Source organism: Pteropus alecto, unplaced genomic scaffold, assembly GCF_000325575.1.
Source record: "Pteropus alecto unplaced genomic scaffold, ASM32557v1 scaffold388, whole genome shotgun sequence".
Classification (NCBI taxonomy): Eukaryota; Metazoa; Chordata; class Mammalia; order Chiroptera; family Pteropodidae; genus Pteropus; species Pteropus alecto.
The window spans coordinates 407,864-430,213 of NW_006441398.1; the positions used below are offsets into that span (position 1 = coordinate 407,864).

Genomic DNA, 22,350 nt, shown 5'->3' on the forward strand with positions numbered 1-22,350 from the left:
TCTTTCCCTGCTTCTCCCCCATCATTTCCAATGTGGGGACTATCTTGAGACCATTTGCTGCTGACAGTATGGAGGGACGCACCTGTAGAATATGTCCAGCTCTGCCTTTTATTTGCAGAGGTACCTCTCTGCCTCTCTTTGCAGGTGGGGCAGGCCCTGAGGGAGCCCCTTGGCTCACTGGCCATGGTCTCTGGAGCGATACACCAAAACCTATAATCTAGGGTAAACTTAATGTGTCATAAAGAGTGTGAGTTCCTGTGGGAGTGGAGATGAGGGTTAGCCACAGCTACCCCACTGAGGTGGCATTTGAGCTAAACCCAGAAGGAGTAAAGTCTCAGCCAATGGAGGTGAAGGGAAATAGTGATCTAGGCGGAAGGACAGCTGACATTCGTGGAGCCCTAACTATGAGCTGGGCCCTGGGCTAAGCACCTTATACCTGTTTTCTTATTTATTCCTCACCCAGGAACTTGAGAGGGTAGACAGTATCTCCTTTTCACAGATGAGGAAACAGTTCAGAACTTGGCCAAGGTCACTGGGCCGGTAGGTTCTGGAGCATGATGTGAACTCAGGGGGACCCCCTTGCCCACCTCCCTCCCCACTCGCCCTGCCATTGCCTGGTGTGCCCCCTTCACCTCTCTGTACTACAGTGAGGCGGCCCACCCCAGGGTGGGGTGTCCTCAGTGGTAGGGCACCATCGTGCCCCCCTTGAGCAAGCAGAGAGTCCAGACCAAGGACACCTCCCTGGGTAGGCCAAGGGCAAGCTCAGGGCGGAGGTGGGGATGGGACAGGGGCTAGGGCCTCCTGCCTCCCTCCATCTCCCTGCAGGTCCCTCCCTCTGCATCCTTCAGTAGTGGCGGCTTCGTTTTCAGATGGGACTGCCTAGCCCCTCGGCACTTCTGGAACATCTGGAATGGTGTAACTGCCAGGCCCTGAGCCTGCTCATTCACTCCACAGACACCCATGGAGCACTGAGGTCTGAGATACAGACCAGCACTGGATCCCCTGCTGGCCCACTGAGTGGCGAGTCTCATTCGTTAATGCTGGGCTGTGCTTGGAGTGGCAGCTGACAGGCTTACAGGCCTCTCTTGTTTCCTCTATCTACCTGCCGGGCGTTCCGCTCTGCGCTGGGTGCACCCCTTCTCTCTCCTTTGCTGTCTCATTCCATGGGGACGAGCACCGGGGAATCCAGTTTCCCGGGGCTTCAGTGCCCAGGCCCCATCTCTAGTTCTCCCTGGGTTGGGAGCAGTGCTTAGAAAGGTCACCCCAGCAGGTGCAGGGCAGAGAACGTGGAGCCGCTCGCACCATGGGAGCACCGTGAAGGCACCAGGGCTGCTGGCCCAAGCCCAGCCGTCAGGGCCCACTCTGCTGATCTCCTGGGCACCAGACGAGCCCACGGACTTGCCTTCTCCTCCCCTCTTGTAATTTCATTGTGGGGTGGTGAGCCCTGTAGTAGCCACTGGCCCTCACTCCCCTAGGGATCCTACACAGCACCCATGGAGGCAAGCCGGCTTGAGGTAGAGACGGCAGTGTAGGGACCGAGAGTGGAATGTCACATCCATTTGCTGACCCTGGCCTGCTGGGTCCCTGTGGCCTGATTTGCTGTTCCCCACCCCCCATGGCCTTTCTTGAGCTCAGGACTCAGAGACAACCAGAAGAGGTCTAGGCCACCTGTGTGCTTCAGTGTGACTGGGCCTCTTCCCTGTCACTCATCCCTTCCTCATGTGGGCAGATACTCAAAGGCTCAAGCCCCTTTGGATCCATGAGTGGAGGGGGAATTAGAAAAAGAGAGATGAGGGTGATGTGGAGGGACGACACGTCTCCTCACCCTGCCCGTAACCCCACCCACAGTTTCAAGGCTGTGCTTCCAGGCCAGGTTCCTGTCTCCAGCCATGTGGGGTCTAGGGATGACAGAGGGAGAAACCTCAGGAAACCTCCAGGGCCCGTGCCAACGCAGGCTGGTTCAGAGGGGTGGTATGAGGGGTGGCGGGAAGGAGGGGAAGATCCTAGAAGCCCCCCACCAGCCTGGCCCAGGAGGAGCCCCGCCCTCCTCTGCCCTCTGGCTGCCCTGCATTCTCAAGGACTTCCTGGTCCCCAGTCTCCTGTTTGCTGAGATGGGAGAACCCCTCTGTGACCCGTCCCCTTAGCCCCCCATCTGTCCCGCTCCCGTCCTCAGGGTGTCTCAGATTCTCGGACTTAGGTTTCAAGAGGCACAATAGTTACATTCTCCAGCTCTGATTGCTGCAGGCCGGGCCTCTGGCTCCCCTTGAGATTGGGTTTCCCGTGCCCTGGATGCTCCGGAATCGCAAAGGAGAGGGGGAGGTGTGCCACACGGGGGAAGGCCAGGAGGGCTCCTGAATTGCTTTGGCCCTTCAGAGGCTGGCACCCCCAGAACAGAGCATACCCTACCTGCTTCTTGAATCTCAGGCCTGGGGAGTGCCAGGGGAAGGACAGGCACACCCTGAGGGCTGTTCTCTCCAGCCCCTGAAGGCCAGTAGTCAGAGCAGAGCTGGAGGTGGTTCCTCTCTGGCCCACTGCTTAGTGCAGAGCATGCTGCGCACAGTGGGACCACAGCTCTGGGTGTACCACTCTACCCCTACAGGACAGCAGGAAGTGGTCGGTGGCATCTCCAAGTTGTACTCGCCAGAGTGTTCGCATGTGCTTGGGTTCGCGTGTGCGGGTGTGGTTGAGCCAGGTCTGTGTGCCCCTCTCAGCCCTGAAGAACTCGCTCTGTCAGTGATGAGCATGGGGGCGGCTGGCTGGAGAATTCCATGTGGCCTTTTCTCGGAGAATTTGTCTCCAGTCGGAGCCAAGGCAGAGCATTCACTGCAGCGAGCAGGAATTCCTCCCTCACCTAGCGGGAGCCATAAATATCTCCCCCGCCTATGACTGGAAAAAATATATACAAAAAAAAACAGTGCTGTCAGTCGGCTTCATGTGCAGCACTGGGCTCTTCCTGGCAGCTGGAGCTTCCCCTCCAGAGCTCCGATGAAGAGGCAGAGCCCTCTTGGAAACACGCACACGTGTGCACACGCACATATGCGTGCAAACAGGCAGGATCAAGAGAGGAAAGGGGGCTAGAGACAGGAAAAGTGAAGGAGGACAGAGAGAGGGGTGTGGAGTCAAGACAGCAGATTTCAGAGGGAAAGGCTAAGAGCTGAATGAAGGAAGGAGGAGGCTTCAAGGACTGGTAAGGTAGAGTTGGGGGGGGCAGTGAGAAAGACAATACTGGGGGGAGCTTTGTGGCTGTTCCAGGGGATACAGAGGATGGAGAAAGGGGCCCATACTGCCAACTGTTAGCTATGCCTTGCCCAGGTCTGGGTGCTGCACGTGTCGGCCAGTCCACGAGCCATCGACATGGGGTGACTGATGACGTGTGTGCGGGTGAACAGGGAGAAGCCCTAGACCCAGGAGCCAAATCCCATTTCAGAGCCTTGTTCTGCAGAGCCCCCTTGGGTCCACGCTTAAGACAGTCCAGACTCATCACCTGCTCTTACATAGTCCTCCCTTCTGGTAGCCTTCTCGGTGGCCAGAGCCCCAGACACCACTGGCAGGTGAGGCTTCTGCATCAGAGGTGTGGCTCGCATGAGTAACCCAGGTCCTGAGAGGATTTGCAGAGGACAGTCAGCAGAGCATGCCCGCATGCGCAACGTGAGCTAGTCTGACCTGCGGGCAGCATCCAGAATGAGCTCTGGGCTCCAGAATTCTATTCGACCCCAAAGCTGGCCCATGGGCAGGGGTCCTGATATGTGGCTGTCCAGGCATCTGTCGTCAGGCACAGTGGCCGGACTCAGTTTTGAGGAAGTCTCCTAGGGTGGGCATTGTCAGAGGAAGCTTAGAGCACAGAAGTCGCTCTCTATCCTCAGTGCAAGACACAAGGAAAATGTTGAGTTGTCTCTGGGCTGAGAGGAGGTAGCAGTGCCCCTGGTCCGTGTGTCCCATCTCGAGTCTTCCCAGGAAGTGAAGGCAGTTGCAGTCTTTGAAGCGAGGTGCAGGCAGGGGTCTGGGTTTCTGTGTTGGCCTCAGTCGAGGTGGCCCTGAACTCGGGGTGTGTGCTGAGGGTCCCCACTGCTCTGGTGACCAGGACAGAGAGAATTGTGAGCCAGGAAAGGCTGCCAGGGGACGTGGCCCCAGAAGGCTGGGGAATCAGAGTGACAGCCTCAGGGACATAGGCCGGGAGGGAGAGGATAAAAGATGGAGCCAGGCACCTGCCCGCCTTGTGCCAGCCAACACCGTCCCTGCCCCTCCACTGGCCCGAAGGCCACCAGCTGGCCCATTGTGCCCGTGAGAAAGCAGACACTGGAGGGGGCTCCCGTGTGGCAGGAGCTCACTCATGCACGCCTGCCAAGGGAGAGCCACCCTTGCAGGGTCGGGGGCGAGGGGAGAAGAGGGGCAGCAGAGAGAGAAACCCCCGCCGTGTAGCAGTCAGGTCTCCTCCTGTGCTGTTGGCAGGGGGCAGTGCGTGGGGCCTGCGAACAGGAGATAAAGAGTTCAGGCAGAGGGTTTTCTCTCACTAACCGTGGATTTGTGTGTTTGTTCAGCTGGTGGTTCTGATAAGCCCCATTCTGCCAGATAAAAGCTGAGCAGCCATGAGGCGGGGCCTGGGGCCTTCCTCCTCTCTGTCCCGAGGTTATCCCCTCCCCCAGGGAGCCCAGACAGGGAAGGTTCCGAGTCAAGGTGCTGGGGTGTCCTGTGCCCATCCGCTCGGGGCTGTCCAGAATAAGCCCTGACCTCAAGTCATGACTCCCCGAAAAAACCCCTCCGTTTAAGAAAGCTGGCCCGGCTGGCCCCCGCCTCTGAGTTGGGAGGGCCTCTCCTCGCCCTCCTCGGCGGCCGGTGCACCACCGCCCAGCGGCCTGTCTGGGCCCTGCAGCCGCTGGCTGGGCTCCTGCCAGCTCCCTTCCCCTGTCGGTGCAAGGCGCACTCCTGAGCTGACTGGGTGGACACGGGCCTGCCCCCATCACGGCCCTTACTGCCCTGTGGGGGCAGGGGTCCACTCTTGCTGAACTAGTGGAGCCCCTGGGCCTGGGGACGGCCCATGGGGGCTTCGGCCACCTTGGAGGGGAGCATGGTGTTCCCAGGCCCCTGGGCTCAGCCCTCCCTGGCCCTTCTGCTCGGCACCGGCCGGGAGAAAGGGGAGGCCGCTTGAGTAGGATGGTGGGGGCCCTGGCTGCAGCTGCCCCAGCCCTAGGGCTGGCTCCTGTGCCTCGGAGCCCGGGTCCAGATTTCCAGTGTCTCTGCCTTTTGTCCTGGAGCTAAGCTGAGCATGCCGGGGCCGGCGGCGGTGGCATTGTGGGGCCGCCAACCGTAAGATGGCTGCCAAGGGCTAAAATGGCTGCCAGCAGCGCCCGGAGCAGCGCCCGGAGGCGCGTGGCAGCCGCCTCGCCTGCGCCGGCCCTCGCTCCTGCTTGCTTCTCTACATGGAGCTAATAGTAATAACAGCAATAACGTTTGGGGCAGTGTCCTGGTTTAGAAGGATTTCCTGTCTGTCGCGCTCTCCTGGAGCCCCATTTGTCTCTGCCTCAGTCGCTGGCCCACCTCCATCTCTTTGTCGAGTTCTCGCTCGTCTTTCTGTCCCTGCGCTGGGCGTGCGCATGCGCGAGGCTTTGCGTCTCCACCTGGCCCTTTTCGGAGGGCCAGGACAGCTCCCATGGGGTGGACTCTAGGGCGTCCTCCGTCTCCCTCGCTCCACTGACCCAGGCGTGGAGGGCTTGGTGGGGACCGAGTTGCTCCTGGGACAGGGGGGGTTGGTAGCAGGGATCCCTGGGCAGCAGAGGTTGGAGCATGTGACCCCTGCTGGGCTCCAGGAGCTGGGCCTGGGCCTCTGCCCTTCCTGAGTTAGGAAGTGGGGAAGGGGCAGTCCTAAGAGGAGGCATCAGGCTCAGGGCCTGGGTCCAGGAAGGCCCTAGGGTGGGCCACCTGCTGCCTTGGCCCCTCACCTCCCTCCTGGTCGGATAGGGCTTAAATCAGACCTAGAAAGCCAGGAACAGGCGAAGGTGAGAGTGACAGAAAATTCACACTCACAAGATGCTGTGGCAGAGAGGTTGCCCTCCCTAGAACTTAGGAGGAAGTCCCGTAGGTTCTCTCCAGAGCGTAGAGTGCCACTAGCAAAGAGGTAGCCTAGGGTGGGATTAGTGTCTCCAGACCACCACAGGGGTTGAGTGCAAGGGGCAGTGCAGAAAGACACACCCCCAGCCGGAGGGGGTGAGGGGACCCCATTAGCACTTTCCTTTTAAACCTCCATTTTCTTGTTTTGTGATGAGATTTATTATTAATTTTTAGCATTAAAAAAAAAAGGTAAAGATGGGGGAAGTGGGGCCTGAAACGGTCCTGGGGGGCAGCCTGTCCTGTCCCACTGGCCACACTGAGGTAGGTAGCCAGGAACTAACCTGAGCTGTGATGGGGCCTTTGCTCTGAGAAGTCTGCCATTCTGCCCGCCAGCCCCAGTGGGGGCCTGTCTTGCCCTTTAGGAATCTCCTTGCTGGTCACTCCCCAACATGAGCATCTCAGCTGTGAGGCCAACAGGCTGACCACGGGATGGTGGGGGAGACCCAGGAGGCGGGATCGCTCTAAAGAATCGGGCAAAGCTCTGGCCAACACCAGTGCCCAGTTTTCCCGATGCCACCCCCTTGTTGTCCCCCTGCGGGCAGCTGATTCTTTACCAAATGCCTGCCTTCCTCCTGCCCCACAACCTGCCCTGGCCCCCCTCCATCACCCTCTCGCCAGCTGTCATGCCCAGGCAGGCATTCTGGAGGTCCCCGTTGTGCCCCTGGCGCACAAAGCTTTAAGGACCTGGGGGGTGGGGGTGGGGGGCTTTCCCAAGCTCAGCAAAATATTCACACACACACTCCACCCTGCCCCCAGTCCTCTGCGAGCTCCCACCGCACAATGGGCCCTTGTCTCGGGGCTCCCTCTGAGCAGCTGTGGCACTGGGGCATGAGACAGCCCAGACAGGCTGGCACAGAGCGGGCGACGGCATCAGGGCAGACCTCCCCCCTCCGTGTTGCCAGGCACTGCTTGTAAGCAGAAAGGTGAGGTGGGGGTGGGCAGGCAGACAGGAATGGCTCTAATTAATGAAGTGAAGGCAGGATGGGGTTGCTCCTCTGGGCTTTTGAGCCGGGTGGAAGATGGAGGACCCTCGGGTCCATCCCAGCTGTGCAGAGATGATCACTGGCTTCTCTCCTGGGTACCCTCCTTGCCCTGACTCTTGGCCAGTGCTGCTCACTCACAGGCAACTTTGCCCCCAGGGCACATCGGGCTATGTCTGGAGGCAGTTTTGGTTGTCACAACTGGGGTGCTCCTGGCATCTAGTGGGTAGAGGCCAGGGATGCTGCCAAACACCCTGCCGTGCCCAGGACACCCACCACAGTGGGGTTGTTCCTGCCCCTCTTCTGGTCTCACAGGTCTCCCTGGGCAGCTTGAGGAGGGAAGGAGGGAGGGTGAAGGTGTTTACAGGGCTGGAGAGGTAGCTATTGGTGGAATACTTTGGTCTTGACCTGTCTCCCCACTTTGTGTCTTCTGCAGAATCCGGACAATCAGATAGTTCAAACCAGCAAGGAGATGCGGACATCAAACCACTGCCCAACGGTTAGTGCTCCCTGGCCCACCTGCCCTCCCACCCACAACCTCCCTCTTGCCCTGCACCCCATGCCCTCCTCTGCCCTCCCACGCCTTGGCTGACCTGTTCCTCCCTGGTTCTTCCCCTTTACTCAACCGCCCCTCCGAATTGAACTTTGGCTGCCAGCTAGAAGGGAGGGGATTCATCCACCTGGAGCACACTCCCTCTTCCCTTAAGACTGAGGACCCCTGGGGGCCAGCCTGGGGCTGGGACACAGGGCTTGGGAGGGAGCAAGTGGGGAGGTGGGGGAGAGCTTTGGGGAAACAGGCAGGCAGCCCCTCCTGGGTTCGCCTGGACTCACTCACTCTTTTCCCTCCTCAGGGCACTTAAGTTTCCAGGACTGTTTTGTGACTTCTGGGGTCTGGAATGTGACGGAGCTGGTCAGAGTATCACAAAGTAAGTGAGTTTTTCCTCCCGGGCCAGGACTGAGTTGGCAGGGATGGGGCTGAGGAGGTGACCCCCCTCACTGAGGGGTTCTTGCTGGGGAGGGGGCACACAGGCTTTCCTGAGACATGGCCTCATTGGCACCAGAGAGCCCCATCTCTAATCTCTACTTCGTAGGAAAAAAGTCACAGCTAAGGGCTCTTTTCCAATAATGACCCTGAGGCAGTAGGAAGTTTCCTCAGCAGGTTTCACAGTGAACTTGTCCTGGGGCTTCCGGGGAGCTGCTCATGGCGACAAAACAGGCCGCAGCGGGCCTCCCGCACCTTTCGAATAACCCTCTTGCTTCTTCCCAGCTCCCGTTGCGACAGCATCAGGGCCCAACTTCTCGCTGGCAGACCTGGAGAGTCCCAGCTACTACAACATAAACCAGGTGACCCTGGGGCGGCGGTCCATCACGTCCCCTCCTTCCACCAGGTGAGCCCAGCACCTCAGCCTTCCCCTTGCCCTCAGGCCATCTCGAGTGTGGTGGGCAGCTATCCTGCAGTTCCCTGGGTGCTTCAAAATGTCACCCCTTTTTGAGGGCACCCCCTGAACTTCCTGCTCTGTGCTCTCCTGTGCACTCAGCCCTGGGAACACACACCTAAACGAGGCATGGCTCTACCAGTGGGGACCCGAGAAGGTGCCTCTCTTGGGGATGTGACATTGGAGCTCAGACACACAGGGGGCTGGTAAGGGCGTGAGTGCACACTCCAGATACAGAGTGTGCCGTCTATCCCAGCCGAGGCTGGACAGGCTGGCAGGGCCACCCCTTGGAGGGCTTCAGAGGCCAGAGGAAGGTGTTTAGACTTAAAACCCACTTAAGAATTTTAAGCAGGAGATGCTGGGGATGTGGTTCCAGAAAGCACCTCCAGCAGCCGCGAGTGTAGGTGGGACTGGACATCCAGTGAGAGGCCCTCGGCCAGGCTAGAGAGGGGGCCTGAGTCCTGGAGGTGGGGGAGTGGCATGCGAGGGAAGGGTGTAGTTGGGAGATGTTTGGTGGTGGATACGGTAGGCCCTGGTCAGGACCAGTCGTGGAGGGGACGGTGGGATCCTGTCCCTTTTTATAACGACTTGGATGTTTTGCTTCAATGTGAAAGTTATTGGTGTTCGTTTTGATTGGTTTAAATGGTGCATTAAAATATTATAATGTTTTCATATTTAGTAATATTTTAACACAAAATAAAATCTCGATGAGGGAGTTTTGTGGCATCCCCCTGCATTTTTGTCCCTGATGAGTGCCTCAGTCGCCTCACTCTGGCCCTGGGGGCCGATGGAAAGTAGAAGGTGGGGCCAAGGAAACAGTTGAGGGTTTTGGCTAGTTCTCCGACTTGGGCCGCTTGGTGGATGATGGTATCATGGACTGAGAAGGGGCTGGAGGAGAAGAAGGAGTGGGTGGGCTGGACCCGAGGGGCTCTAGGGCTGGTCTGGGGTGGGCATTCAGTGAGTGCCCAGAAATGCTGCTGTCAGGAGGCACCTGCTCCCAACACAGAGGGCCATTGGTGCAAGCTTCCTGGGCCCCAGTCCCAGTTCCTCAGCCCAGCCTTGGCCCACCTGATTCCTCTCCTCCTTTCCCAGCACCACCAAGCGCCCCAAGTCTATCGATGACAGCGAGATGGAGAGCCCTGTCGATGACGTCTTCTATCCTGGGACAGGCCGCTCCCCAGCGGCTGGCAGCAGCCAGTCCAGCGGGTGGCCCAACGATGTGGATGCAGGTATGGGCGCCACGGGGCCTGACCCAGAGCAGGGGCAGCCCAGAGTCTCTTCTTCCCCCTCAGTTTATCTGGCGATTCTCCCACTGTTGGTGGCACTGCCCGGCTTCTCTTGCCTCCTGTTCTTCCAGAGGAGGGCAGACCAGGCCGAAGGAGGGAGCAAAGGCGAGGAGCGGGCCTGTCCCTGAGTGGGCAGCAGAGCGCACGGCATGGTGGGAGGAAAGCAGAGGCCTGCGGTACCCTGCAGCGGAGGCTGTGGCCTCCTCTTCACAGCCTTCTCAGCCTCGTTCTCTTGGACTTTCTCTAGAGCGTTTGCCCGGCCTTATGGTCTTCATGATTTAAAGCAGTTTCTCAAACTGGACACTGCTGATATTTGGGGCCGGAGTGTTTTGTGTGTGGTAGGGTCTTGAGCAGCGGTCCTGGCCTCCACCACTAGACGTTAGTAGCACACCCCTCACCAAATGTGACCACTAAAAATGTCTCCAGACGTCGCTCAATGTCCCCTAGGGACGGTGGAACAGAATCTTCCTTAGCTGATAGAACTCAGAACCACTGGTCTAAAGAGCCCAGCATCACAGAAAGGAGCAGAGTCTGATAAAGGGTTGTCTCCAGGCCTCCCGACCCTCGCAATCTACCCGCTTCCTGGAGAACCCATCACCTTCACTTCTGGTCTTGATGGGAGGTGTGGGCAGACCTGGAGACCCCCGGTGGAATAGCATGCGTGCGTGTGTGCATGTGCGTGCCGTCCAGGTGTGTATGAGGAGGCTGGCTGCAGGATACTTCCGCCTGACACGCTGGTAGTACAGCCTGTGTGTGTCTTTCAGGTGTATGTGTCTGGGGCCGGGAAGTGCAGCCCTGAGTGTGTGGGATGTGCACAGGGCACCTCTGCTCTGCTCAGGCCTGGGGACAGGGGCTTCGTTCTTCAATGCAGGAACATGAGGGTCTGACCTGATGGCGCTTTGCCTGGTGTTTTCCAGATGTTCCCCTAATGGGAAGGGCCAAGTGGATGAGCAGGGGCCCGGCTGAGAGAGAAGCAAGGCGGAGGGGCGGGGTGGCGCTCCTGCTTTCCTACTGCCCCAGACGCAGAATCAGCTTCTGCTCTCTGCTCCTGGGAGGAGGGGAGGAGGGGAGGAGGGGAGGAGGGCTCGAGGGCTCGCCTGCAGGCCTTGGGCTGAGGGAGGAGGCTCCAGACCACCACCGAGGCTCTTCTTTGTGGACATTATTCCACGTGACTTCAGGTGCCCCTCTCAGGGTCTCCCGGTGGCAGGAGGGGACCTGGGCCGGCATAGCCCAGATGCTTCCCTGGGGAGCCTTGGGAGGCACAGAGAGAAGGGGTGGAGAAGGCCCTGAAGACTCCCTAGCCAAAGCCTCGGTTAAGTGATCGCTTCTAAAAGGTTTCACGGGCCTTGAAGGTGCATCCACCAAGGCTGGTGGCCCCCCGGGCTCCTCTGCCCAGACCTGGTTCCCAAGGATCCCTCCCCTCCAGGCTTCTGCTTTCTCCTTCTTGGCTGTCTGTCGTAGAGCCCACCGTTTCTGCTGCTCTGGCAGTCCTGCCACGCACAACCCCCAGCACCCTCCTGCAGCCCCCCAGCTTCCCTGCTTTCCCCTCCTTTCCTCCTTACTCCTCTTCCCGTGTTGTTACCCTGTGCTGAGACAAATCGCCAATTAAGCAGCCCAGCTGCAGGACGGGGAACAGCTGGGGAGGCACTGTGCAGCCATGGGGACAGCTGTGCACAGCTGGTGGGGGCCCTCCCCACCCCCCACCATGCCAGCTATCAGGTGGCACACAGCTGCCGCCAGATAACACCTCTTCTGGCGGCTGGGAGTTCACCCTTCCCCCGCCTCTTCCCTCTGTGGTTAAGATGGTTCTTATTTCTCTGTTTTGCAGCCCCCCACCCCCCACCCAAACTGACTTGATTCATGCCGCAAAGATGGCAGCTCTGGAAATCGGCCCTGACTCCACCTTACCCATCCCAGCCTGGGTACAGCCTTGAGGCTCAGCCCAGATAGGAGACAAGCTCCCCTGGGGGACCTGGCCTGGGGCACTGCATCATTTGGGTGTAGTGCCCACTGGGCACAGAGAGGACCTTGGTTAGCCCCATCAAGCTCCTAGAGGGGTGTTCTCTGTGCCCCTGTGTCTGCTGAATGCCATCCCATCTCTGGCACTGGGAGCAAAACAAAATCCTGAACCGACCCAGCCTCTGGGTCCCATGGCCGAGGGAGTCCTTTCCTGTCCAGCTCTGCTCCCCTCCCAGGCCCCCTGAGCTTGTTATCTGCTTGTCACGGGGCAAGATGGCTCTCCTCCGGCTCACCCCTTGCCCAGTGCACCCAAAGGCTTCATTTTCCTCTCCTGTCAAAAGCGCCCACTGCTGGCTGGTCTGGTCTGGTCTGCAACAAGGGCCTGAGAAACAGCCTGATGGGGCAACGGAGGCAGGAAGGAGCCCGGTGGGGGAAGGATCTACGGGAGGGGGCAGAGGAGAGAAGGAGAGAATTGCTGGCTTCCCACCTTCCCCTGCTCCCGCCCGGCCCAGCTAAACCTGCCCTGTGTTGCTGATTCCTCCCCCCAGGCCCGGCTTCTCTAAAGAAGTCAGGAAAGCTGGACTTCTGCAGTGCCCTCTCCTCTCAGGGCAGCTCCCCGCGCATGGCTTTCACTCACCACCCGCTGCCTGTGCTTGCTGGAGTCAGACCAGGTGAGAAACGGGGGCCCGGAGGGGGGCCATGGGGGAGGCTGCAGAGCACTGAGGGGCAGCTGGCCAGGTGAAAGGGCCAGGGTCCACCTAGGTGACAGCCCCACGCTCTCTGAGGGGGCCATGGTATGGCAGCGGGCGGGCAAGGGAACGGGCCCTCCCTCTGCAACAGCGCTGAGCGGTGAACCAGCCGGCCAGGGGCCTCCTCACCTCGTTCTCAAGCACCCTCCCACTTGCTGCTCACTCCCCATGTGCTTGCGTGTGTGTGTGTATGTGCATGTGTGCTTGTGTGTGTGCGCATGCATCACGTAGGTATGCACATGTGTGCCACAGTGAGTGTGTGCTGTGTGTATGTGAACGTATATACGCACACATGTGGTGTGTGGTACAGGCCTGCCCTGAGGCCTCCTCCCACGTGCCCTATGAGTGCAGAGGCCTCAGGCCTGCCCGGTTCTCCTCTCCTCCTGCCGGCCATGGCTGGGAAAGCTCAGGCCTCTCCCTCTGCACTTACTTCAGCCCTTCTCTCCCAGCTCCTGGCTGAGCCCAGGTTCTGGTTTCCCAGCACTGGCTCAGGTTGGTGTGGGGTGCAGATTGACAAGAGCACTCATAGGAGCCCAGATCTCCTTTTTGGGGTCCCCTGCCCTTTTCCGGTCATGAAGAGCCAGGCCAAGGGACCACCGGTGGCAGCTGTGCTGCTCTATAGCAAACGGAGCTGGCCACCGACTTGGGGGCTCTCTTGCTTCAGTCACAGAGACGGTGCTTGGCGGGGAGAGCATGTCGATGTGCCTGAGGGGATGGCAGGCAGGAAGTTGTGGGAGCTGCATCCTCAGCCTCCCTGCTCCCTCATTTGCTTCTTCCCGCCCTCGGCATCCATCTGGCAGAAAGAGGTCTGGATTTTTTTTGGACACTGCCCCGTGTCCGCCCGCCATCTCCTGGGCCCTTCTATAGGACAGAGAACAGCAAGGTTTACCCTCCAGCTTCCTCCTCGGGGCCTCCTGGCTGGGAGCCCAGAGACAGCCTGAGGTAGGGCGTGGTGGCTTCAAGGTGGGGGCAGGGAGCCCAGGCCGGGACTGCTGGAGGCGGAGGCCCAGCTCCACTCAGCTTTTATGAACTCCAGAGAGAAGCCAAGTTTCCTCAGCCCCCTAATGAAACAGCAAGAGTGAGCTGATTGGAAACAGACGGGAGGGGGAGGACTGGCCAGGGAAGAGCTGGGGCCTGCGCCGGGGTGGGAGTCGTGTGTGCGAGGAGGCGTGTGTGAGGATGCATGTGCAAGTGTGATAGGGCTGAGCATACAAGAATGTGGCCTGGGCAGAGGCGACCAGGTGCACACCCACTCACATGCCGGAGAGCGTGTGCACACTGAGGGGGCCTGTCCTGCGCAGGTGCGGGGCGTGGCTGCCTCCTCTCCTCCCTCGTCCAGGCTCCCACCCAGGCCCTGGACCCTGCTGGGGCTAGTGAGATACTCACCTCGGGCACAGAATGCTAGAGAGTGCCCCAAATCTTAGCTGTCAAGATAAATGACATTTTAATGCAGTCTTTTAAGAATTAAAATTATTGCAAAAACAAACAATGAGCAAATATCAACATTTTAAATAAAAGACGGGACGGACCCCGCACTCGCTTGACCCTGCCTCGCTTGCCTCACCTTAACCCCGGCCCTGGTTCCAATCAAACTTTATTTATGAAGACAGGCAGCTGGTGTGCAGGCCCTAGTTTGCCAATTTGATTTTTTAAAATATTGCATTCAAATGCTGTTTATCTTGATTACTGCGTTTTTTGGTGCTGTCTCAACTTTTGCGCCAGAGGCCAGAGCCTCACTCTCTTTGCCCTGGTCCCGGCCTGCTCCTGCCCATTCTCCCTTTTTCTCTGGATCCTCAGTGCTCTGACCGGCAGGTCCCCTCATCTTCTATCTGCTGATGCCCTTTTCTTCCTGCCCACTTGCACGCAGGGAGCCCTCGGGCCACGGCGTCAGCGCTGCACTTCCCCTCCACATCCATTATCCAGCAGTCGAGCCCGTACTTCACGCACCCGACCATCCGCTACCACCACCACCACGGGCAGGACTCGCTGAAGGAGTTTGTGCAGTTCGTGTGCTCAGATGGCTCGGGCCAGGCCACTGGACAGGTGAGTCCAGAGGCCCAGGAGCCCCGCCACAGCTCATCTCTGCGTCTGTCCATCTGTGTCAGGGTCATAGGGAGAGGGCTCGTGAGCCAGGCGCCCACCTGGGGCTGGAGCAGCAGAGCACCAGTAGTGCGAGCACCTCAGTCTTCTGGTCTGGGGTAGGGGTCTGTGTATCGTGCGGGGGCCTCTCCATCATGGTCCAGAGAGGTGGTGGCAGCGGCTGAGTCCACCTTACTTGGGCTCCTTGCCCTCCCCACGGTCTGTTTCCCCAGCAGGAGTGTACCCATGAGCTGTCCAACCCGGGCCAGACCCCTTACCTCCTAACATTCCTCTTAAACCTCAAGGCTGCAAGGATTTTGTAGGTTCTAGACCAGGGGTTCCTAACCTCGGCACTGACATTTTGGGCCACTCACTCTCTGTGAGTGTGGGATCCTGGGCCCTGTGGAGTGCTGGGCAGTGTCCCTGGCCTTCACCCACTGGAAGCCAGCAGCACCGCCCCCTCCACAGTCATGGTGATCAAGAATGTCTTGACCTCAGAGTGCCCCAGGGGCACAGGTGACAGGCCTAGGTCCACGGGGGCTGTCATGGAGACTCCTGTTGGCAGGACTCTCAATAAGGAGTCCCAGGTTGCTCCTCGTTCTGAAGTGAAGCCTTCCTCCTCCGCTGGAAAGAGACCAGCTTCCCACGGAGCTCTGTTGGGGTGGGGGACACTGACCTTCTCTGTCAACAAGCCTTAGGGTCCAGTCACTGACGAGCAGAAATGCGGGGCCTCTCAGCAGAGGAATTATCTGAGACAGTGGCGGGCTGGAGGCAACCCTCCAGTGGGACGGTGGTCCTCGCTTAGTCTCTGGGAGACCACTCTGGATTGGGACATGGTGGTCTCTAGACCTGGGAGAAGGTTCTGGAGCCTCAGGAGCATGCTGCATTATGAGAAGGCCCAGGTCCTCTCGCTGAGCTGGTTCAGCTTGGAAGCCCGCTGTGATAGGTTAAATGGGGAGGTGGCTCAAAGGGCCAGAACGGAGGAAGCCAGTCAGAAGCCCACGCCAGAGGACACCCAGGGAGAGCAGTGCTGCCTCTGGGCGCCCTGAGCAGGGTGAGAGTTTGCTGAGTGCTGGCGTATTATTGAAGGGTGTCTCTTCATTCCCTCTTCCCTCCCTCCTGCTCTCCCTCCTTCCGCTTTCTGGCTCCTTTTCCCCTTTGCCCTGTAAGGATTTCTCTTGCTGGCTCTTCAGCTTCTTAGCACACTCAGAGCCTTGCCTGCCTCTCTGGACAAGCTCTGTTCACTTTTAGGGGCGTTCAGGGAAAAGCGAATGTGACCCCCAGCAACTGCTTCACTTCCTCCAGAGATGCCGGGAGTGTCTATGGGAACTGCCAGCCCATGTCCCCAAGGGGCCTGGGGCCTGGAGTATGGATCAGAGAGGCAAAGAACCTCACTTTGCCTGACTTCTCACCCACAGAGGCAGCAGGAGTTTAGAGTCATTGAGACAAACCTGGTGGATCAGCTTAGCCTAGAGAGTCAGTCCATCCCCTGGGCGTCCTGACACCTGGGTCCTGAGCCTCTCACTTGACTCAGCTGTTCAAGAGTAGGATTTCACTTGGCCTAGAAGGTTCTCTTCTCAAGGCAGGTGCTTGCTCCAAGTAGACCATGGACAAAATGCTGTAGATGGAGAGACAAACAGCCAGCCACCCTGGTTAAACATGGAGGCTAGCCTGGCTGGGCAGCAGCCTCTCTGGGTTTCCTCTTGTGGCCTTTTGTGCCTAAGAGGGGACGGGATGTCTGCAGTGAGCCTGGTCCAGAGGGCCAAGCTTCTGAGAGGAGGCTAGAGGCGGCACCGTACTGTGGAGGAGAGAGCCAGAGGCCCGGGCTCTGCAGCTGACCTGGTGGCAGGGGATAGTCACACCAGGCTGCATTTGCTTCATGGCCACTGCCAGAACAGTAGTTCTCAAGTCTCAGCATGCACAAGAGTCACCTAGAGGCCTCGCAAACACACAGGTGGCTGGGCCTTACTTGATTCTGATTCAGCAGGTCTAGGTGGGACTGAGAATTTACGTTTTTCTCCAAGTTCCCAGATGCTGCTGCTGCTTCTGGTCAAGGGATCCACTTTGAGAACCACTAATCTAGCGCTTAGAGGAGTAAATTGCTAACTTCCATGAGAATTTGAAGTTATAGATTATCTTTGCAGAAAAATATATGCATACAAGAATTTTACAGATGACTTGCAGAAGGGTTCCCAGGTGCCCCTATAGCTCGTTCTTGGACCCCAGTGCCCGATGGATAAGAACCAGATCAGGAAAGGCCAAGGCTAAATGGAGACACTAGTCAGATGAGATGCAGAGAGCAGAAAGAGGGTACCTGGTCAGCTGTGTTTCTGGCAGAAAGAAGAGACCACCAAGTGAATGCGGTGGAGCAGGACCTGATGGGAGAGCACAACTCTGGAAGGCAGGAGGCCTGGTTCCAGCTCAGCCTCTACCAACGCTGGAGTGGCCAGACCCTCTTCTTCATCTGTCAGATGAAAGCGAGGCGCTATCCAGCCTCTAGGTTTTGTCTAGCTCTTAATTCACAAAGTTTTAAGGCACTACAAAGTCACAAGACCTTGAGGTTTTAGAAACCTCAGCTTGTGCCCCAAGCAGGGCTGAAACATTGTAGCCTAGTTGGAAGTTACTTCTAGAAACCAAATGTTATAAATCAGCAGGTTTGATGTCCTGCCATATCGGGTGGGATTAGCTTTATCAGGTGGGATTAGCAATTTAGATCCTCCTAGGCAGAGACAAGCTCTGGGGACTAGAAGGAGGCAGAGGCCGCCCTGTGGGAGCAAGGGCTGTCTGGAAAGCCCCTGTGTCCCAGCACCCCGGGGGGCCCAGGCTCAAGATGGCCTAGAGAGGAGGAGTGAGGCTGTGATCTGTGGGGTTTCCTGTCCTGATGGAAAAACAAGATAGGGACCAAATAGGCTGTGGAAAGGAAGGACGACAGCTGCCTGTCACGTCTCAGCATCACTCCTACAGAGTTGAAACTCCTCTGGCCTGTGCCTGGAACTGAAGGGTCCATTTCCGAAATGACCTTTGGCACAAAGGATCTCCAGCCCAGGATACAGACAGGGACAAGCAGCCACTGTTGCTTTTGTCAGGGGCTTCTGAGTGAGCAGGAAGGATCAAGTCAAGGGAACTACTTGGAGGGCCAGTGCAGACCTACGCTGGTGATTAGAGGTGGAGGAGGGTGGGTGGACTGGCCAGAGTTCAGAAGGGCGTGGCCCGCACTGGCCAGCCATGGGGCTTTATGGTTTTAAAGTGTAGCAAGGTGGACTAGTTGATTCAACTTCGTGGGACTTGAGTGTTGCATGCCTGGGCCACACAGAGGTGACATTCCATGGCTTGCTGGAGAGCCTGGGTGGCAGTCTGCTCCAAAGGCCCCAGTGAAGGTTAAGAGCATCCTAGAAGAACAGGGCAGAGAGAGATGGATGGTGGTTCATGGAGTCTGGCTGGTCTCCATGTTGAGGACAGTATTTTCTGAGCAGACCTAGAAGGGTATGGGAAAGGGTGTCCTAGATAGAGGGTTCTGCAGGGTAGCCTAGCTGCTTAGTCTGTGTTTGGAAGCCCCAGTCAGTATGCGATGAGAAGTATTTGGGGGGAGGGAGTATGGGAGCATGAGTGCTAGGAGACCCCGTCCGGCCTCCACCATGGGAGCCTGGAGTGCCCAGCCGGGGAGATCATATTTTACATCGGATGCAGTCACAGCTGTAGAAGGTTTCAGAGAATGGTAGAAGTCTTTTGAGGAAGAGTGTTAATGAGCCTGCTGGAGAGAATCCACAGGACCCCTAGAGTCAGGTGGACATGGCTATGAACTTCAGGCCTCAGTAACAGCCGGGTAACTGGATAAACCACATCACTGCACAGAGCTCCAGTTTCCCCGGCCATGAAAGGGGGAGAACAGAGCTTCCTTTGCATCAGGGTTTCCCAGCCGCAGCACTGGCGACGTTTGGGTTGATGAGCCTTTGTCCTGGCTGTTGGAGGATGTTGAGCATCATCCTCTGCCTCCAGCCATTAGGTGCCAGTAGCACCCCCAAAATTGTGCCAAGCAAAATGTCTCTAGACATGGCAGTGCCCCGTCAGGGGCAGACTTACTCCCAAGTGAGAACTGCCTTACAGGTTCACTGGCGGATGGGACACAACGTGAGTAAAGTGCCTGGTACGGAGCCAGGCACCGAGGGCACTGAGCTGATGAGCGCGCTGTCGCATAGAGGAGACACCTCGTGAGTCTCATTGTCATAGTCTAGGCGAAACCAGTGATGACAGTAAAATGGGCTGGCTGGAGACATCAGTGGGGTAGGCTCCCCAAGGGTCACCCACCAGCAGGAGGAGGAGCACAGCAACCTCCTAAAGTCTCACACCTGGCTTGCTGGGAGGGCAGAGCTTTGCCCCATGGGAGAGGGGGCAGTTGAGGATGAAGAGCTCTGGCCCAGACCCCCGAGCGTGGGCTGCAGGTGGTCCTTCGGGACACTGCCCAGAGCAGGAGGAGGTATGTGCCCAGAACTCCAAGGAGATCCTGTAAGAGGCTGGGGACCTTGGCCCCTCTGTGGCACTTACATCCCTGGAAGCCCAAAGGCTGATAAATGCAAGGGCACACATGGGGCCTGGAGGAGGAAATGAGTTTGAGGCACAAGAGGGGATAAAGGAAGGAGTGGATGTGGCGACCCGGCGTCCCCAGCTTCTGAGGGAGTTGCTTGAAGAACTTCGTGGGAGCTGGAGTGGCAGCAATGGATTGTCCTCCTGGGCTCTTCTGTAGCACATAGGCCAGCACTCCATCATCCTCAGGTTGCTGGGGTGAGGGCGAGCCCCCCAGTGCCCAGCGTCCCCCCCAGGCCATGATGCGGGGAAGACAATGGCAGGCCTGCTGTTCTCAGTTGGGTCTTCTGGCCTCAGCCCAGGGGTCCACAGAGGGGGTACGTGTGTGTTTTCGGGGGACACGAGGGTTGCAGTTGGCGCATCTTTCCTGCCACAGGAGGTCTTTAGAAGCGTGTGAGTTCCAGATGCAGCTGCTCTGTGGTTAGGTGGCACCTTGGTACCTACAACGCTTTCCCTAAGAAATAACAAACCACCCGTCGGACACTCCCCTTCCTCCTCCCACAACTTCCAAAGAGGACCACACACCAAAAAAAAAAAAAAAAGAGAGAAACACCTGAGAGACCAAATCGAGGCCTCCCACCCTCACGCACCGGCGCCCCGGAGGAGAGGACCCGTGCTGCACCTTCCGCCGGGAGCGGAGCGCGGCGAGCCGGCGTGGCCGCGCAGGGGAGCGTGTGTCTGTGTGTGATGTGCCTTCATGCGTCACTCTATTTATGTTGTTCGCAGCCCAACGGTAGCGGCCAGGGCAAAGTCCCGGGGTCATTTTTGCTACCGCCGCCGCCTCCAGTGGCCAGACCTGTGCCCCTTCCTATGCCTGATTCCAAATCCACCAGCACTGCCCCAGACGGCGCCGCCTTGACTCCATCACCTTGTAAGTGGACGATGAAACCGAAACCACAACGCCCAGCGTCCCCGGCCCGTCCAGACAGTCTCCACTGCAAAAAGAAAACCCCCCTGCCCCTGCCCACCACCAAATCCCCCCCAACCCGGAGTGCCACGGAGCCTCCCGCCTGGACGAGAGCAGAGCTGAACCCCCCAACCGCGGCCGCCCGGGCCTCAGTCGCACCAGCCAGCACCCCACAAGCCCCCCTGCCCGCTGCTCCCAGCCTGGGCCCTTGGCCCAGGCCCCTGGGGGGGCGGGAGGGGGAGCAAGTGGGGCACAGGCCGGGGTGCTGGCTGGGGTGGGAGGGGACAGGGAGGCGCAGCCATGCCATCTTCATGCCTGATTGCTGTTTTTTTTTTCGTTTTTCGTTTTTTTGTTTTTTGTTTTTTGATTTTTTTGTTGTTTCGTTGTACCCCCCACACCAGGAAAATTAAATGTGACCACAAGGCGACGCCACCACCATCCCCTTTTTGCCTTGTCCCCCTCCTCTCCATTCGGGGCCCTCAGGCCTCTAAGGTGCAGCAGGCTAGCCCCTGACCCCCTCTTCAGTCTCACATTTGGTTTCTCGTTGTTCCTCTTTTTTTTTTTTTTTCCTCCCATCCCTCTCCCTTCCCTCAGTTCCTTCCCCAGGTTGAATGTTCCAAGGACAAGGGAGGGCTCTGGGCCTCGGCTTACTTCATCTCTTTCTCTCTCTTTTCTTTTTTCTTTTCCTTTTTTTTTTTTTTTTAAACCAATAACAACTTTCGTCCAAGGGAAGAGAAAAATCTGAGTTGGGAGGCCCAAGGTAGACCCGACGACGTGAGGGGCGAGAGGTGGAGGGTGGGCGGCGTGCCGTCTGCGGTCAGGGTGGGGGCAGCGCCTCAGGCGCTCCGGGGGCTGGCGGGCCACAGGCCAGGACTTCCGGGGCGCGGCGGGCGGGGCGACCCATCTCACCACTTTTCTCCGTCTCGCGCTGTCTCGCCTTCTCTCATGGTTTGAGTTCTTTTCCCCCTTCCCATCCTCTTCATGCCATCTTCCCATCTGCATCCGCCATAAGACATCAAGTCATGGTCATGGTCATTGGAGGCGGGCAGGGTGGGAAAAGGAGACCAGGCTGTGGGGTGGCTGGGGGCACTTCTGGACAGAATCTGATGAGGATGGGGTCCCTGGGGTGTATCTGGTACAGGGCTGGGGGTGGGGGCCTCCTAGGCAACCTGTGATCCTCCTTGTCCCCTCGGAAGGTGTCCTCCCTCCTGGGGTGCAGGGCCCATTCCTTTCTCTAGGAGTTTCCCAAGCTCTTCCCGAGGCGAGTTCAGGGGTATTTGGCACATTTGTCCCTTCAGGCCCCAGAATAGCTGCCCCTGGGCACCCAAGCCCCAGGGTTCTGCTAGGCCCTCCAGCCTCCTCCTCCTCCTCTTGTGCCTTGGTGCATTTGGGCCTTGGAGACCATAGGACCTGACCCATCAGAGGAGGAAAATGTCTGCCAGGTTTGAGCTTTGCCATCCCTGGGCCCGAGCTGGCAGCCAGCTCCTAGGCTCCTCTCCGACCTCATCCCACTAGGCCCCGCCCTCCCTTGAGCCCCTTCAAGTACTCGGAGCCACCGGCCCAGTCTTTGGGACTGCCCAGGGTGGTAAGTGATGCAGCACCCAATTAGCTGCCCCGGTTGGAGAGGTGGCCTGGCTGAGACCGGCTTCCCCAAGCAGGGTGGGGCCAGTCGGCCAGAGCTCCCACCCTCCCAGGCTTCCTTCTCTCCAGACCTGAGAGGGCCAGTGGGGAAGCAAGGGTACCCCCTTCGGGTGCTTTGGGAGGAGGGCTATTCCTGGCTCTGCCTGGTGCCTGGTTAGGGGACAGCACTGGGGCCATGGGACCTCAGCTGAAGCCTGCAGGGCCCCTCCCTCACCCCTGCCAGGAAAGAGGACACCTGGCTGAGGCGGAGTGCTACGGTTGGGAACAGTGTGTACTCCAGGCCAGTGAGAGGATGAGGGGGCCCTTCGGCCTATCCCTCCCACTGCCAGCCTCAGCCTGGGCAGCATGGTCTAACCCGGTCTCTCCCTCTCTCAGCAGCCCCGAAGGGCAGTGCCCAGGTGGGCCTCAAGGCCTCACAGGGTCTCTTCCTCTCTCCCCTGCTCCCCACAGCATTCGCAACGACAGGCGCCTCCTCTGCCAACCGGTTTGTCAGCATCGGACCCCGGGACGGCAACTTTCTGAACATCCCACAGCAGTCTCAGGTAGGAGCGTGGAGGCGGTCACAGAGGGAGTAGGCAGGAGTTGGGGCATCTTGGTGTCAGGGAAGAGACCAGGGTCTTTAGGGCC

At 58.6% G+C, this 22,350-nt stretch overlaps 1 protein-coding gene across 1 annotated transcript in view; it reads left to right on the top strand.

The window, feature by feature from the left end:
* NFIX (nuclear factor I X) overlaps positions 1-22,350 on the top strand; it is a 64,486-nt gene that overhangs the window by 36,093 nt on the left and 6,043 nt on the right. Inside the window, exons 2-8 of the mRNA XM_006918744.3 lie at positions 7,522-7,584; positions 7,937-8,011; positions 8,353-8,473; positions 9,614-9,750; positions 12,315-12,437; positions 14,383-14,558; positions 22,174-22,265. Of these exons, the coding sequence (XP_006918806.1) occupies positions 7,522-7,584; positions 7,937-8,011; positions 8,353-8,473; positions 9,614-9,750; positions 12,315-12,437; positions 14,383-14,558; positions 22,174-22,245 (767 nt within the window). The 3' untranslated portion in view covers positions 22,246-22,265. The remainder of the gene's footprint in view (positions 1-7,521; positions 7,585-7,936; positions 8,012-8,352; positions 8,474-9,613; positions 9,751-12,314; positions 12,438-14,382; positions 14,559-22,173; positions 22,266-22,350) is intronic.